The sequence below is a fragment of the Caloenas nicobarica genome, chromosome Z, assembly GCF_036013445.1.
Source record: "Caloenas nicobarica isolate bCalNic1 chromosome Z, bCalNic1.hap1, whole genome shotgun sequence".
Lineage (NCBI taxonomy): Eukaryota > Metazoa > Chordata > Aves > Columbiformes > Columbidae > Caloenas > Caloenas nicobarica.
In genome coordinates, this window is record NC_088284.1 from 18,181,514 (window position 1) to 18,196,877 (window position 15,364).

Here is a 15,364-nt window from a genome sequence, read left to right on the forward strand (position 1 = left end):
TTATTTAAACAGTACAGAATGGAAGTGTTAGAGCTGTGTCTCCTCAAAATAGAGGGAAGGTAGCTGCCTCCACATATTGCCAGACAAGTTTATTAACCTGTTTTATACTGAAGAGAATAAAAAACTCCCCGTACTAACATACTCAGATCCTGCAATAGGACTTACCTACAAATGAAGCATTCTTGAATTCGAAATAAACACTGCATGCGAAGACATTTTTTAAGTTTAAAATCAAACACAACTGAAAGCGTATTTGTTACATTGAAAAAAAAATCCCTTTTTTACAGTGCTTTTAGTTTTCAATATCATTTTAATTACACTTCTCAACATATAAAAATAAACCTAAGGTACAGGCTGAAAACTTTTTTTTCTGTTTACATATTAGCAAACAAAATTAAGTTTTAGATTCTCTTTAGATAATAACACTAACAATATCTACAAATTTCAACTGTCCACACTCCAGTCTCTGCTGAGGAAACTACGCCTCTCCAAACTAAGCACCTACTGATTTACATTATTTTAGCCATTTACAGATTTCACCATTTGTCACTAAGTCAAATTCTCACTTTTAAAATTATGATAACACCAAAGGCAATAATTGATTGCTATAAAACTGAACATACCACCAAGTGGCAGGCAGGACCTATAATATGCCCCTGTTTGCAAGTCATTGTTCAGAATTCACATCTTCAATATTATTTGTTTTACCATTATAACGCAATTTTCACAAGAACATTTACAAAAGTCAAGATGATTTTTGACTGTTTTGTTTTTTCTCTAAGTGAATGGCTAGCAATATTAAAATACATGAACTCTAACCTGTTTTCATTACAAACTGACAAAGACAGTGATGCAGAAATGCTTTAAACCTAAAAGTATTAATAGACACATCACTATGGCATTACTGCTTGCAATGATCATACACATGAATGAAAAAAATAATGCAGTAATAAGGACGGTTATGAAGTATACAATAATCTGTATCATACAAAGCAGCCTTTACTTATCTGTTCCTTAGATCACAAGAAAAATCACAGAAATCCCTATACTAATAACTATTACAAAATAGGAGCACAAGCTAAGGGCAACACAGAGAAGCTATCACAAACAGATTTGCAGAGTTTCAAAGCAATTTCAGTTATTTCCTTAGATGTAAATGGGCCAGAGACTCACAGAATCACAGAATCATTTTGGTTGGAAGAGACCCTCAAGATCATCAGGTCCAACCATAACCTACTCTAGCACTAAACCATGTCTCTAAGACCACCAGGGATGGTGACTCCACCACTTCCCTGGGCAGCCTGTTCCAATGCCTGACAACCCCCTACAGGAAGAATTTTTTCCTAATATCCAGTCTAAACCTCCCCTGGCACAACTTGAGGCCATTTCCTCTCATCCTATCACTTGCTACTTGGGAGAAGAGACCAACCCCCTCCATGCTCCAACCTCCTTTCAGGCAGTTGCAGACAGCGATCAGGTCTCCCCTCAGCCTCCTTTTCTCCAGGCTGAACAGCCCCAGCTCCCTCAGCGGCTCCTCATCAGACTTGTGCTCCAGACCCCTCGCCAGCTTTGTTGCCCTTCTCTGAACTCTCTCCAGCATCTCAGTGTCTTTCTTATGATGAGGGGCCCAAAACTGAACACAGGATTCAAGGTGCAGCCTCACCAGCGCCGAGTAGAGGGGAGTGATCACCAGCAGGCAGTGCAAAGCATGCTACAGATTACAGAATTTACCTTCTTTGCAGCACAGTAAACTCACTCGAGTGGTCACAGCTCATTTCAGAATCCAAGCTGTGCATAGGTCGCTGCCATTAGCCAGTAAAGTTGAAATTGCCATAAAAAAAAGCACAGGTGACTAATGAGTAGGCAGAACCCACATCTGATTCTCCAAGTATTCTTCAGAAAATTTCCAACTGAAGTGTCTTTTTCCTCTCTCAGTTCTAATTCTGAAATACAAACCCCAATATCGTTTACCATACTACTACCAGTGATCGCAAACATTTCATCCCTCACCAGTGTGCAAACCCATTGACTTCCAATGAATTTATCTTAGTCACAGCCATCTCCACTTTGGAATCCTGTTTGGAATCCACTCCATCTTGGAATCCTGTTTCAGCCACCAGTTGCTTTCTGCTACCTTCTTCTTTCACAATCCAAAGAAAAATCCTGTTATCCAGAAACACTCTTGTGAAATAACTCTGATCCCTAATGGAAGCTTATGCATATGTGCTTTACATGGTCTTAGCAAAATTGCACCATATCATTTTTCTGAGCAATTACAAGTCACGACATTTTCAAATAAAAGCCGACTCAGATGAAATTACATTCAAAACAATACAGCTGCCATGACCTACACTGTTCTCAAAACCTCCACTCAATTTAATCTCATTTAATCTCATTTATAAAGTGCAAACCCAAACAATCTGATGTGGCAGCTCAGCATGCAAACCTGCTAACAATGAAGGCAATAGACTTCCAGTGGAAGATGGACACATTTAATGGATGGTGCACACAGTCCTGTTGCAGCAGGCAGGAACATCATTACTGTGCCACACTACTGGTTTAAAAATGAGCTACCCTCTCTCTGCCGGGACAGGCATTTTACAGAATAATAGTTCTCTAGCAGTGGCTTTTCAGGAGGAGAGGAACTTTATAACACCTAATACAAACAGACAAAAATTAACTACCTCACAGATCTGCACAGTATTTACAAAGCAAAACCATAAAATACAGCATTTGCAAGAAAATATGACTTGAGGTGGGGAGGTAATGTGTGTGTTTCGTGGTTGGTTGGTTTGGGGTTTTTTTCCCTTTTTTAAGAAAAAAACTTTTTTGTAGAGGAACCATTAATTCACATACAATATAACATTGTATTGCATGTGGACTTAGACGTCCTGAGATAGCTAGTAAGGCTGTCATCCTTAGCTATTAATTTCCAAAGGCATGTTTCTTAGCTAACTGTACATAATCCTTTACATATTCTGTAACTGATATATAATAGAGCTATGCAATTTCAGGATAACAAAACTCAAGAAATCAAACAAATATCACCTGAAACATAATACACTGCAAGAATCCTAATTCCTCCCAAAGGATAAACTTAGCTTTTCAAAGATATTATAAATAATAATGTATATTTTCACTATATTTTCACCAGATCAACTAAAAATATTCCTGTAATAAGCACGTACCAGCAGAAACTTCCCTCTAAAATACTCAATTTTATTAGTGAAATGGTACCAAAGATAACAAGTATACAAACAATCTCTTTGCTCTATGCTACTTACACATCATAAATAAGACAGCTGTTGTTGCAAGACACAATCCTTTACAGTCTTCCTGTAAGCATATAGATTTGTCATTCTTTTATCAGAATAAGCTGTTTACCGGGCAACAGCATGAGGATTAAACATCACAAAAATGACTGTCTATACTTTACATGGTAAAGCATTTTCTATAGTCTTAAATGTACACAGTGGCAAGAATATTAAATCCTATCAAAAATGAAGAGTGATTAAGCTCAACTATCAAACTGGGTTTTATTATCTCAGGAATTGGGCAAATTTTTCATTCCCTGTAATACTTTTTTTTTTTTTTTTTAAGAATTAACTATGCAAAGGAAAAGCAAAACAAATTGAAAGCAATAGCTTTTTTTTGTTAACTGAAAGAAATAACTTTTCCCATGAGGTAAGGCAATTAAGTCATTTGATTGTATTATGTTGTATTAAAAATAATCTACTCAATTTTAGGTATAAGGAAGTTTTAAAGGTATGACTCCTAAGAAATCTCATGTAACCAATTAAATTAGCTGAGAGAACACAAACCTTGTTTTAGCTTGACAAAAATATTTGCTTTATCTTTGTCTTCTTACATGCTTTTTCCCCAAAGAATGAAAAAAGAATCTCTACCATATAACTCCTGTGTACATTATAACTTTTTTTCCCCGAATTATTTATCCCCATTTCTTTGCATACAATTCCTTTTGTATCACCCAACAGGTATCAGAGAAGATGATGGAGAGGTAACAATTAAGGCCATCCAAATGTAGATTAAAAGTCTAGAGGGCTCTCTTTGATTCAGGTAATCAGAAAATGCTTTGTATTCAGCTATTATTTTTGTACAGTGGTGGTCCCCAAATTGCATCTTTGCTTTCATCTATAAATCTCTTCTAAAAATAAAAGTAAAAATGGAGATTTACTATTTTAACAAGTGAATCAAACAACTGTTCTGACAAATCACTTGCATTCTTGTCTACAATATGGTGGTGATAAAATAGCAATAGAGATCATGTAAGATTTAGCTGAAAATGAGTAATAGCACATATACATTTCTAAAAAATACCACATTTTAAGAAGGCACTAAAGCTTCTGCTTGTGCTCCCATATTTTTTAAACAAATAAGAAAAATTCATTTTCATAATGGCACCTGTACTATTTGCAGCTGAACAGAGACACTGCAGTACAGCTCAAAACAAAGCTGTGAGTTCTGATATCATCACACAAATGCGCTCACTTCTGAAAGGACAAAAGAAAAACAAAACATCACATCCCCAAAATAACCCAGTAAGCTAACCTATTATCAATAACATGGCAATGTTCCTTTTAGGAACAGAAAAGTAGCATGCACTGTTCAAATACTTTAAAAGAAATATTAATTTTAGGGATATTAGTAAGAAATTCTTTTAAATAATAAAACCCAAGAATCTCAAGAAGTGAGCAAATGAAAAACATACTTGTCAGTGGGTATTTAACATAAGAACCGTAAAACTGCATTTATGTTTAAAAACCCTTTAGCTACAGTTGTCATTTACAACAAAAGAAAGTGTGTATATTTATGCACCATTTTCAAGCACATCAAACAGTACACATAGAAGACTTTGTGGATTTTTTAACCCACAAGGTAAAACAATACAAAATTCATCAACAAGCAGTATTTAAAACAACCTTCAATGCATATCTTCAGCTTTTTTTGGGGTAGTACAGGTTTACATCTTTCAGTTTCTACTTATTTGTAACACCTTATGGCAAAACTTAACAGAAATCATTTTACAAATAAGTACAGCCACCATTGAAATGCATGGATTTTCAGAGATGAAGAGTTCTGATGGCAACTGCCTTTTCATGGGGTAACTACTGGTCTGTGCTCTCTTGTTTTTCAGCAAGAAGCAACAAAGCTATCACAAGAATTGGAAGAGCTACTAGTACTATCAACACATTCAGGTTGATTGTTTGGATATTTTCTTCCTCATTCTGGGAAATAAAAAGCTTTGGATTTCATTCCTTATTTGCATCAGAAGTCCATTCTTTGCTTTAAATCCCTTCCATTTTAATTGAGAGGTTTTCTTCATTTAGTTGACAGTTCCCATTCTGTTGTAGTTTGACTTCATCTGTCCTTTGTATGTCTCTGTTGTCTATCTCCTTGTCAGATTCTGAATTCTGATCTTCTTTAGTGTGATCTTTGTCCTACCAAAGATAAAATTAATTTACAAAAAATCACACTCTTAGCATTATTGGATATGACTTCCAACCAACCCTTGGTATTTTTGTTGTCTCAATTTTTGCATCCCTATGTTGTCTGAGCAATTTTTAGAACAGAGGTGTCAGCTTCTTTTTTTTTTTTTTTTTTTAAAGCTTTCTTTTCAATTGGCTGAAGCTAAGCACTCATCAATATCCAGAAAAAAAAAGAACAAGCAGCTTCATGGAACCTATGAAAAATAGCTCCAGAAATTAAGATTTCACCATATTTTCTAAATAAAATAGGATTAAATTTTTTCTTTCATATTTTTTGCCATGTATCTCATGCATTTTAAGAGAAGTCTTGCATAAGGTAATTACATGTGGACATGTAATTACATGTGGACAGTCCTAAACCAGCTGTTTTATAATGGTTTAATAATTCTGAGTACAACAAACTGCTCTTTTAAGGCATGCTTCTTTTCAAATTCTAACATTAAACAATTGGAAGATGTTTCTTTTCTTAATCACATCACCTTCTACTTTGCAGGGGAAAATCCCACACCATTCTGTCCCAGCTCAACTTTATTACTGCATAGTCCAATATGCAGACCAGGACCAAAGCAACCAGGTAGAGGCTGAACTGCAGAGTGAAAGTTTATTAAAAAAGCAATCTCTTCAGTCTGAGAGCCAAGCTGTCCCTGAACGCTACTCCTTAGCTACACTGTCTGCTTCCTGCCTGCTGATATAGATAGGCAGTCAGGCAAGTCCTAACACATGGCATACAACAGGAAAGAGAAACGAAAAGTGTTTCTGTAACCTATTCACAATGGCTGCTACAGGTCCAGTAGAATTCAAACACAGACTTATGAAACTGGCCCACTAACACCAACTGTACATGTCCAACTGACAAAAGCTAAACCCAAATGGTAATAACTTGGTAAGGAAAACAATAAAAAAGGAGGAGGAAAATAAATTTTAAAAAGGGAGGGAATTTCAATAATGGCTCCACTAGCACTACTTCACTCTGCTTATCACTTGGTCACACAGCTTACCTTCAAAGCAGTGGTGCTTTTGTCAGGTTTGTCCTTTCCCTCTTTTTCTTTACTACTTTTTTTCTTGGAGGTGGAGCGTTCTCTTTCTCTTCTATCATTATTTGTATCTCTTTCTCTTTTTTTTTCTTTCTTGTTTCTGTTTAAGAAATTTTTTACTCAAATCAGAATTTGATCGAACAGCAACAACCTTCAAACCATTTATCTGCAAATTAAACTCTCATCTGTGGGTTTTCCAAAAAAACATGAAACATAACCAAACCCCCTTCATACAGACAAGGGATTTTTTGACTAAAGAGAGCTAAAGAATGCATGTGTTCAGTATGGATGGTTTTTTTAAAGAGAAAACCAAATTAATCTGTATCCGATTAAGGGCTTTTATGGATCTGAAGCAAACTTGCCGTGTTGACAGATTTGAAATTCTCTAGTTGAAAACATACCACAGCTAAAATCCATTGAGGTTTTTGCTTTGTTTTTGTTTTAAATTAAAACTGAATCATACTGACCAACTGAAACCACCTGAGATGATTAGTGGAAAGGCAGTAAAACAATTAAAATCCTACAAATTCTTCCTCCTTGAATGCTCCTTGATTTTTATGTTTACATCAAACTGACCTTCTTGGTGAAGGAGTTCGTGAAGACTTTCTTTTTGTTGCTTTGGATGTTTTAGGAGACTTGGAGGGACTTCTACTCTTTCTTTTACGCCTTTCTCTGCAAGAACAAGAAATTCGAGGTCATCAAAGAATAAAAATAATAAATTCGGGAACAATATAAAAACAGAAAGCTCTTAAAATTATCTGACACAACTAAGTAAATATTCCTGAATTTAACATTATATATGACCAACAATACATGAACTGTACAAAACAAAACAAAAAAATCTTATGTTTCAGTTTGGTGGGAAAGTGGATTTTAGTTTTTGTTTATCCTGACAGGTTTGTATCTTTACTGATAACAATGGAAACACACTGAATTCACTAATTCTATATTAAGAGTTTCTTCAGTCAGGAAAACAATCCAACTGAATGAAGAGCTGCATTAAGACAAAAGCCATAACAAGCAACACATCTTCAAAACATAACATTACAACCTGAAGATCACTGTAATGTCAGTTCAGCCCGACTGAAGTTTAATTCCTAAATACATGAGCTAGTGCTATTCCTACTGGTTTGGAAGCCAAAGGTGCAAAATGAAGCTCAAGCTGTTGTCAAAATCAGAGTAAGTAAGTTAATATCTACTGTTTTCCTAGCAGTCCTTACTCAGTAAACAAAATGGTACCATTCTATAGTACACTGAAGATCTCACAGTATACAAAACAGCTGTTTCACATAGATATACGGAATTCACTGGAGTTGTTATTATGGACTCTGACGTAGAGCAGAACAAAACATTAAATAACTGGTTGCAAACATAATGAGGCATATTTTAAAATAAAGCAAAAACTGAGGCAGTAAAGCTTCATTCAAGAGAAATGTAGAACCTATCTCTGTTAAAGTGAGATTTTTTTTCCTATCACCTCTCAACTGAGCAAGAAAAGTGGACAGAAAGAACCATCAAAGAAAAACAGGAAAGTTAAAACCTAATCGAGAGGGCACTTAAAAGATATGGCACAAAAGCTACACTTACGCACACCAGCTTTTGCAAATCACACCATTAGGTGTGAATATCTTCAATATTTAGAAAGGCCAAGAAATCAACAGTTATTAGACAAATTACAAAAGGATACTACACTAAGATATGCCTAGTATCACTATCTGAATTGGTACTCTCACAGTATCATCTACCATGCCTTCCTGAAGCTGCACAGGACAAAATTTCACAACTACTTTTTTTTCAGCAAGTTCTTAAGTTTGATTTGACCTTTGGTAAACAAAATGTAAAGTGGCTTCAAAATCATGGAGAAAATAACACAATCACTGATCAGCTCTTCAGTAGTTAACATGCATCTCATTTTGAACATTTTCACATTTATCATCACCTTTTTTCAAATGAGGATACTGGAAACTGACATATTATCCTGACAGTGCTCCAACTTGGGCTACAGCGAGTACCTCATCACTTTACTTTGCTTTCCAGCATTCATTATCTGTGACTAACCAAGTGCCTTAGTAATTGTGTTCAAATTAGAAACAGTTTATTCAGGATATCTAATTTTCAGTTTCTGCTTTTCATATTTCAAGCTGAAGAAAAACAGCTGTGTCTGACAGCATTTGTACCCATCTCAATTACATTTGTCTCTACAAAGATTTATGCGCCTGGCTTTTAACACTCTTAAGCAATAACAATACAGTAAAATTTAACAAAAAACTCCAAGTGAATGCTTCGATAGTGATTCTGTGTCTCTTCATCATACACAGAACTCACATTCCATACTTATCTCCTCTGGTAGTTTATAGATGTCTGTTGGAAAAGGAGTTTGATCCTCGTCTTCCTCTGGTCTGTGTCACTTCAGCTAGCAATCATACATAGCCATCTGATTTCTAGTACCTGCAATGCTATCTGTCAGTAAAGCAAAGTCAGCTGCCACCTAGTTCTTGAAAGGTCCTCTGTGCCGTATTCTGTCCAATATTTCACTCAGCGGGTAAAGGATCAGCAGTCCCAACTCAGTGCTGTGCTGTAAATCCAGGCAGCTGAGATGCCATTTTGTTAGATAATCCTCTCCAAAAAGGTTTGTAACAATTTCAATTAGACAATGTCAATCATCAAAGTAAACAGTTAACCTTAAATGCAAGCTAACTGGGACTCTGTAGGCCAACCTATTCACAATTATTTTTCAGAGAATAACAGATTACTGAGGCTGTAAGAGTCCTCTGGAGACCACCTAGTCCAACCTCTCCCTCCCCATCTTAAAACCGTCAACTAAGCAGGTTACTCAAGGCCACACTCAGTGAGATTTTTAACATCTCCACAGAAGGAGACTCCACATTTTCTCAGGGTAACTGGTTCCAGATTGCCCAGAAAAAACACACACACAAAAAAACACATTAGGAAAAAACCTTTTATTTCCCATATGTCTATATGTGTCTACTGCCTCTTGGCCTGTCACTGGCCCCCAATGAGAACTCTAGCTCTGTCTTCTTCACTGTGTCACATCAAGTATTCATACACATTGACAAGATGCGACCTCAGCCTTCTCTTCTCCAGGCTAAACAACCCTAGCGCTTTCAGTCTCTCTTTCTATGATGGACGCTCCGAGCCCTCTATCAGTTTTGTGGCCCTTCACTGGACTCACTCCAGTATGTCTGTGTGTCTCTTGTAATGGGGAGTCTAGAACTGGATGCAGGATTCCAGATGTGGCCTCACCAGTGCTGAGGGAAAAAAATCACCTTCCTTGACCTGCTCACAACACTGCCTAATGCAGCGCAGCACACTGCTGGCCTTCTTGGCTGCAGGGACCCCGCGGCCCTCTTCTGTCAGCCAGCTTTCCAGCCAGTCAGCCCCCATGCTGTACTGGTGCATTGGAGTTATTCCTCCAGGTGCAGGGCTTGGCCTTTCTCTTTGTTCAACTCATGAGATGCCTGTAAGCAGCAAGTTTTCTCTGAATGGCAGCACACTCCTCTGGTGTACCAGCCTCTCCCCACACTTCTGTATTGTCAGCAAACCTGCCAAGGGCACATGCTGTCCCACACTCCAGGCCACTGATGTAGATGTTCAACAGTACTGGCCCCAATATCGATACTCTAATGATAATGCTATATGTGAAGAAGAACTGTAAATCTATACAAAAAAGTGTATTTCTCTTATCCCCCATCTTCAAAATAATATAGTCCTTGTTTAGTAACATCTGTAAACAAAATTAATTTGAAATTGAAGTAGCGTTTTGTACTGTGAGTCCACTAGAAAAGACGCACAAATTTTCGCTAGAGTTTTTCGCCCAAGCACATGGCATTTGATCCTTCCATAGCAATTTCTTAAACAGCAAGATTCTTAAAGGGGAGCATAATTGCTACAAACTAGAGTATGAATTTTTGGTAACATCCAGCTAACTACTTGCTATTTGACATTAGGAACTTGGTCTTCCACCAGTGTTCTTATATAAGCTACGCATTGTCAAAATATTGAATCTTTTTTCTACCCTTTTTTAATTCAACACTCCTGAGGCCTATAGACAGAAAATGTCAGATTTTCAAAGCTGGCAGAACTGCCTCTACTCTGTGTAGGTCTTCAAACCATGAAATGTTAAAAATGCGTTAAAATAGGAAGCCACAGACGCTTAAAGCAGCCACAGTATTTTGCCCAAAAACCTCTAAAACAACAAGAATATTTCATACTGCACAAACAGAATGTTCAGAAACCATTACACCCGTTTCTGCCTTGTATGAACCATGAACTCCTGAATTTTGAGGTCTGTGGGAATTTTGCTTCTGTCCAGTGAAATTATTACAGTATGTAGAACTTTTTCCAATTCATACAGCATTTCATTCTCTCAAGATACTAGAAAAAATTTGGTATCTAAATTCGACATGCAATATTTCTGAACTCCCTAATTTCTGAGGTATTCAGAACGAACTTTTCCCACCAAAGCTTCTGAACTCAAGGTAGCTGCACTGATTTTAGAATATGCCTGAGTGAGTTTACTGAAAGAGCTTATAATCAATCTCACAGCCGCCTTTTGCTGTATTGAATTTATCCAGAATTCCACCCAGTTTAGCCTCCCTTAGAGGGAAAAGCAACAGCTACACTAACTTGAATGTTCTCCTGTTTACTATCAGCATTGTTAAGGAATGTTACTTTTTATTGTACTTGGCCATCTAACCAGTGAAAGAAGGTATCCTTATCTTCAAGTGCCAGCCAAGTGACATGCTTGCTTCCTGCTGTTCACCCACCCAGCTGAAAAGTGGCAAGTATTATCACCTAACTGCTTTTAAGTTCTGCAGAACAACAATGTACAGTATGTAAGCAACCAAGGAACTATTAACAGCGAGTCAGACTTTCATCAGGACAAAGATGATCTGTGGTGTTGCTTTATCAGAACTTTTGGATGGGTCTAACACAGAGAAATGGTTCAAGAATCATTTCCTTATTGTCCTCAAGGACTATACTATATGGTTATGTGAAAGACAAGCACCAGCAGCCCAACACGAATGTATGTGCTATCAGGCATCATGTAGAGCTCTTTGTAATAGATTTTACTTTATAGGAAAATCTACAAAACAGATATAATACAAATTTAATCAGTAAGAGACATGGCGATATTGATACATAAAAAACAGGATGGTGCCTCTCTGAACTGACAAGTCAAAAAAAGTAGGAAAAATTCTAAACAAACCTGCTGGAGCTACGAGATCTTCTTGAAGAGCTATAGCTTCTTGGGGGTGTTCTGGATCTCTTATCTTTCTTCTTTTTATCATCTCTCTCTTTTTCTCTGTCTCGTTCCTTCTCCTTATCCCCATCTTTTTCCTTTTCTTTGTCTCTGTCCTTTTCTTTGTCCTCTCCTTTGTCCTGATCTGCCTCCTTGTCCTTACTCCTCTCCCTGTCCTTCTCTCCTTCTTTCTCACTATCTTCTTTTTCCTTGTTCTGGTCTACCTCTTCCCTGTCTTTTTCCTTCTCCTTATCTTTCTCCTTTTCTCTGTCCTTGTCCCTATCTTTGTCCTTATCCTTGTCCCTGTCTCTATCCCTGTCTTTGTCTCTGACTCTGTCACGATCTTTGTTTCGCTCTTTATCTCTCTCCTTGCTCTTCCCCCTGTTTCTCTCTTTATCTCGCTCTCTTTCCCTATCTTTGTCTCGGTCCCTCTCCTTCTCCTTGTCTCGGTCTCTCTCCTTTTCTTTGGCCTTTTCTTTTTCCTTGACCTTTTCTTTGTCTCTTTTCTTGTCCCTGTGAAAAGCCAAACACAAATCCATTAATTAATTTTCGAACATTCCAATTAAAATGTCAACTAAACCTTTAGCATACATTAATTGCTCAAGACAAAGTATGCACCTCTGTTGAAAAACAGTAATTATTCAATGTTTTAATTTTCAACCTCTGTTCACCATGAGAGAAAGGCTATATAGCTAGGAAAAATTTTGAAATCAAATTGGAGAAAGAGAGGCCAAAATCAAACCACACTGATCTTCAGAGAGATATTATTACACTTTGAAAGAGCACATCTCTTTACCTCACAGTTATTTTATTACACATACACAAATTTTCTACATTTTGTCAGGAGTGAGACAAACTCTACAGTCTGTAAATCCACTCTTTACTAAAACTGTGTCCACATAAAATGGACACATCCCCACATGAACAATGACAGCTGACTGACAGAAGTCTTTGTTCTATTGTCTTCCCTCACAAAGTTATCCTGGAACTGCCTGGAAGTCCAACAATAATTAATACACAGAAATAATAAAACAGGGATAAAATTTCACCAAACAAATTCCTGCAAAAGGCAAATATCAGGTCAAAACTCAATCAAGACAATTCGATCACCTGTGATGTTATTAGGAATTCAAAAATTTTTGAAAAATTCTTAATACAGTGAAAACAGAAGCAAGGATAACAGAACAAGTCAGGTTCTTTGGGACAGGCAGAATGATACATGTTCATAAAAAGAAGAACTGTGAGGAAAATTGCAACTGATGTTCTAGTTGTCAAGTCAAACAAAAATTGATTAGATCACAGCTTTGGCTGGAAGATTACATTTTGGTATAGGATTATTTGGAAGTGCGAGACTCCATCTTTCCTTTCTAGCAGAGGGATACATGACTCCTAGACCTGCCTCTAGGACATAAGAAAATGAACAATTGTTCAGAAGAGAAACAGGACAAAGCACAAGAGAAATTGATTAGCAGGCTTTTACATGTTCAAGAGAACCAGACTGACAGAAGTTGCTGTGTCTATTGGTATTGGTACCTATCCTACTCCACACATAAGTACAGGCCCCACCTTTCTTCAATGGAAGAAGTGTTTTGCTGTATCTTCATCTCAACTGCTAACAGATCGTAGACTGTGTATGCTCTGTGACCTTACAACTTTGGTTCCCATCAGGTTTGGCAAATACTTCTAAAGAAGTCTCAGAGAAGGAATGCAAGATAATAAGGATGAAACAGCATGCAATCCCTGCAACAGCAAAGAGTCTCACAATGACCCAGAAGGTTCCTTCTGGTTCATTTACCACAGAGATTTCACTGGACTTGCCCCTTCCGTCGAGCAGATATCTCAACAAGCTCCAGACAATGGCAACAGAAAATCAAAAGAATCCATCAATAAAGCCCAGTTAGCTACACAGACTATGCCCGTTTCCACTGAGGTCCACAGATCTGCAGTTCTCTTTCCCACAAAACTTCCCTCAAAAAATGAGAAGAAACTGCACAACCTAAGTATGAAGTTCCCTTTAAATGAATGAGGCGAATTACAGATATGAAAAAGAAAGAAAAGTACCAAGACTTCCATTCCTGAAGCTACTTTCATAGGCAATTCTGGTTTGTGAACATTCACTACTTCACCCCTCAGAAAACTATGTGATTATCTTGTTGGAATTTCACAGTTCAATAATTACACAATCAGAGTTGAAAACTAATGGACTAGGTAAAACACAGATGTATTAGATCCTGAAATGCAAATATGCCATATAATAGACACATATATTTGTGCTCACAGCACTGCATGGCCAATATGAGACTGCCAAAGGCAAAAATAAAAGGTCATGCACAAAAGCTTTATACGTGTTCTCAGAATGCCAGATCGAGTTCAGACCAAATCCAACCTTCTCAACACATACAGACCGAACAAGCATCATTCAAGTTTTTGTGGGTTGCATAGGCTGCACAGAACATTCCTAATCTGTTGGCTAAAGTCTAGCAATTAAAGTTACCTACTTTTGATCAGCTTGCATGATAGTATAAATGTAGTCTAGATTATCAAAGTTTAGGTACCCCAGTGTGGTGATGTGGTAATTGAATGCTCACAAGCACCATAAGAGCTACTATGAAGAAGATTAAAACTCTACCCCAGAGAAAACCAGTACACTCAGCATTAAAATTTACTTTCTATTCTTTTGTCCCACCCACAAAGCCTAAGGACATCCTTTACCATCACCTAAAAGGTTTATTAGATTTTTTTCAAAAACTCCGTACTGTGTAATTAAAGCAGTATCACTTCTTAAGAGCTCAGAACCTAGGCCCCTCACTACAGCATTGAAGTACTGGAGAGAGTTCAGAGGAGGGCAATGAAGCTGGTGAAGGGTCTGGAGAGCAAGTCTGATGAGGAGCAGCTGAGGAAACTGGGGCTGTTTAGCCTGGAGAAAAGGAGGCTGAGGGGAGACCATATTGCTCTCTACAACTACCTGAAAGGAGGTTGTAGCGAGGTCGGTGTCAGTCTCTTCTCCCAAGTAAGAAGTGGTAGGACAAGAGGAAATGGCCTCAAGTTGTGCCAGAGAAGTTTAGATCGGATATTAGGAAAAATTCCTTCCCAGAAAGGGTTGTAAGGCATTGGAACAAGCTGCCCAGGGAAGTGGCTGAGTCACCATCCCTGGGGGTGTTTAACAGATGTATGGGTGAGGTTCTTACGAACATGGTTTAGTGCCAGTGTTAGGTTAGCAGTTGGACTTGATGATCTTGAGGGTGTCTTCCAACCAAAATAATTCTATGATTCTATGATCTGAACTCACCGAGAATGAGAGCGACTTCGGGATTTCCGCTTTTCCCTAGATCTAGACCGTTTTTTCAGGGGACTTCTGGATCTGCGTCTGTCCTTGTGTCTTGAGACTGATCTGTTGCCAGATCTACTTCTATGTGAACAATGCCAGAAGAAAAACACTTTAATATTGAAACTTCATAAAAATTAGGTCAACCAACAAAGGAAAAAACCCATAAATCTTGACTCACTAGATAAAATTATATAAAGAGTTACACCTCAGTAACATACTCGCTATGAACACA

At 37.5% G+C, this 15,364-nt stretch overlaps 1 protein-coding gene across 6 annotated transcripts in view; it reads right to left on the bottom strand.

Annotated features, from left to right (window-relative positions):
* Positions 1–290: 290 nt before the first annotated feature.
* SREK1 (splicing regulatory glutamic acid and lysine rich protein 1) overlaps positions 291–15,364 on the bottom strand; it is a 42,024-nt gene continuing 26,950 nt past the window's right edge. For all 6 annotated transcript variants that reach the window (XM_065655503.1, XM_065655502.1, XM_065655507.1 and 3 more), the window contains 5 exons: positions 15,094–15,213; positions 11,772–12,317; positions 7,118–7,213; positions 6,506–6,641; positions 291–5,459 (listed from right to left, as the gene is read on the bottom strand). In XM_065655503.1, the coding sequence (XP_065511575.1) occupies positions 5,307–5,459; positions 6,506–6,641; positions 7,118–7,213; positions 11,772–12,317; positions 15,094–15,213 (1,051 nt within the window). In that variant the 3' untranslated portion in view covers positions 291–5,306. The remainder of the gene's footprint in view (positions 5,460–6,505; positions 6,642–7,117; positions 7,214–11,771; positions 12,318–15,093; positions 15,214–15,364) is intronic.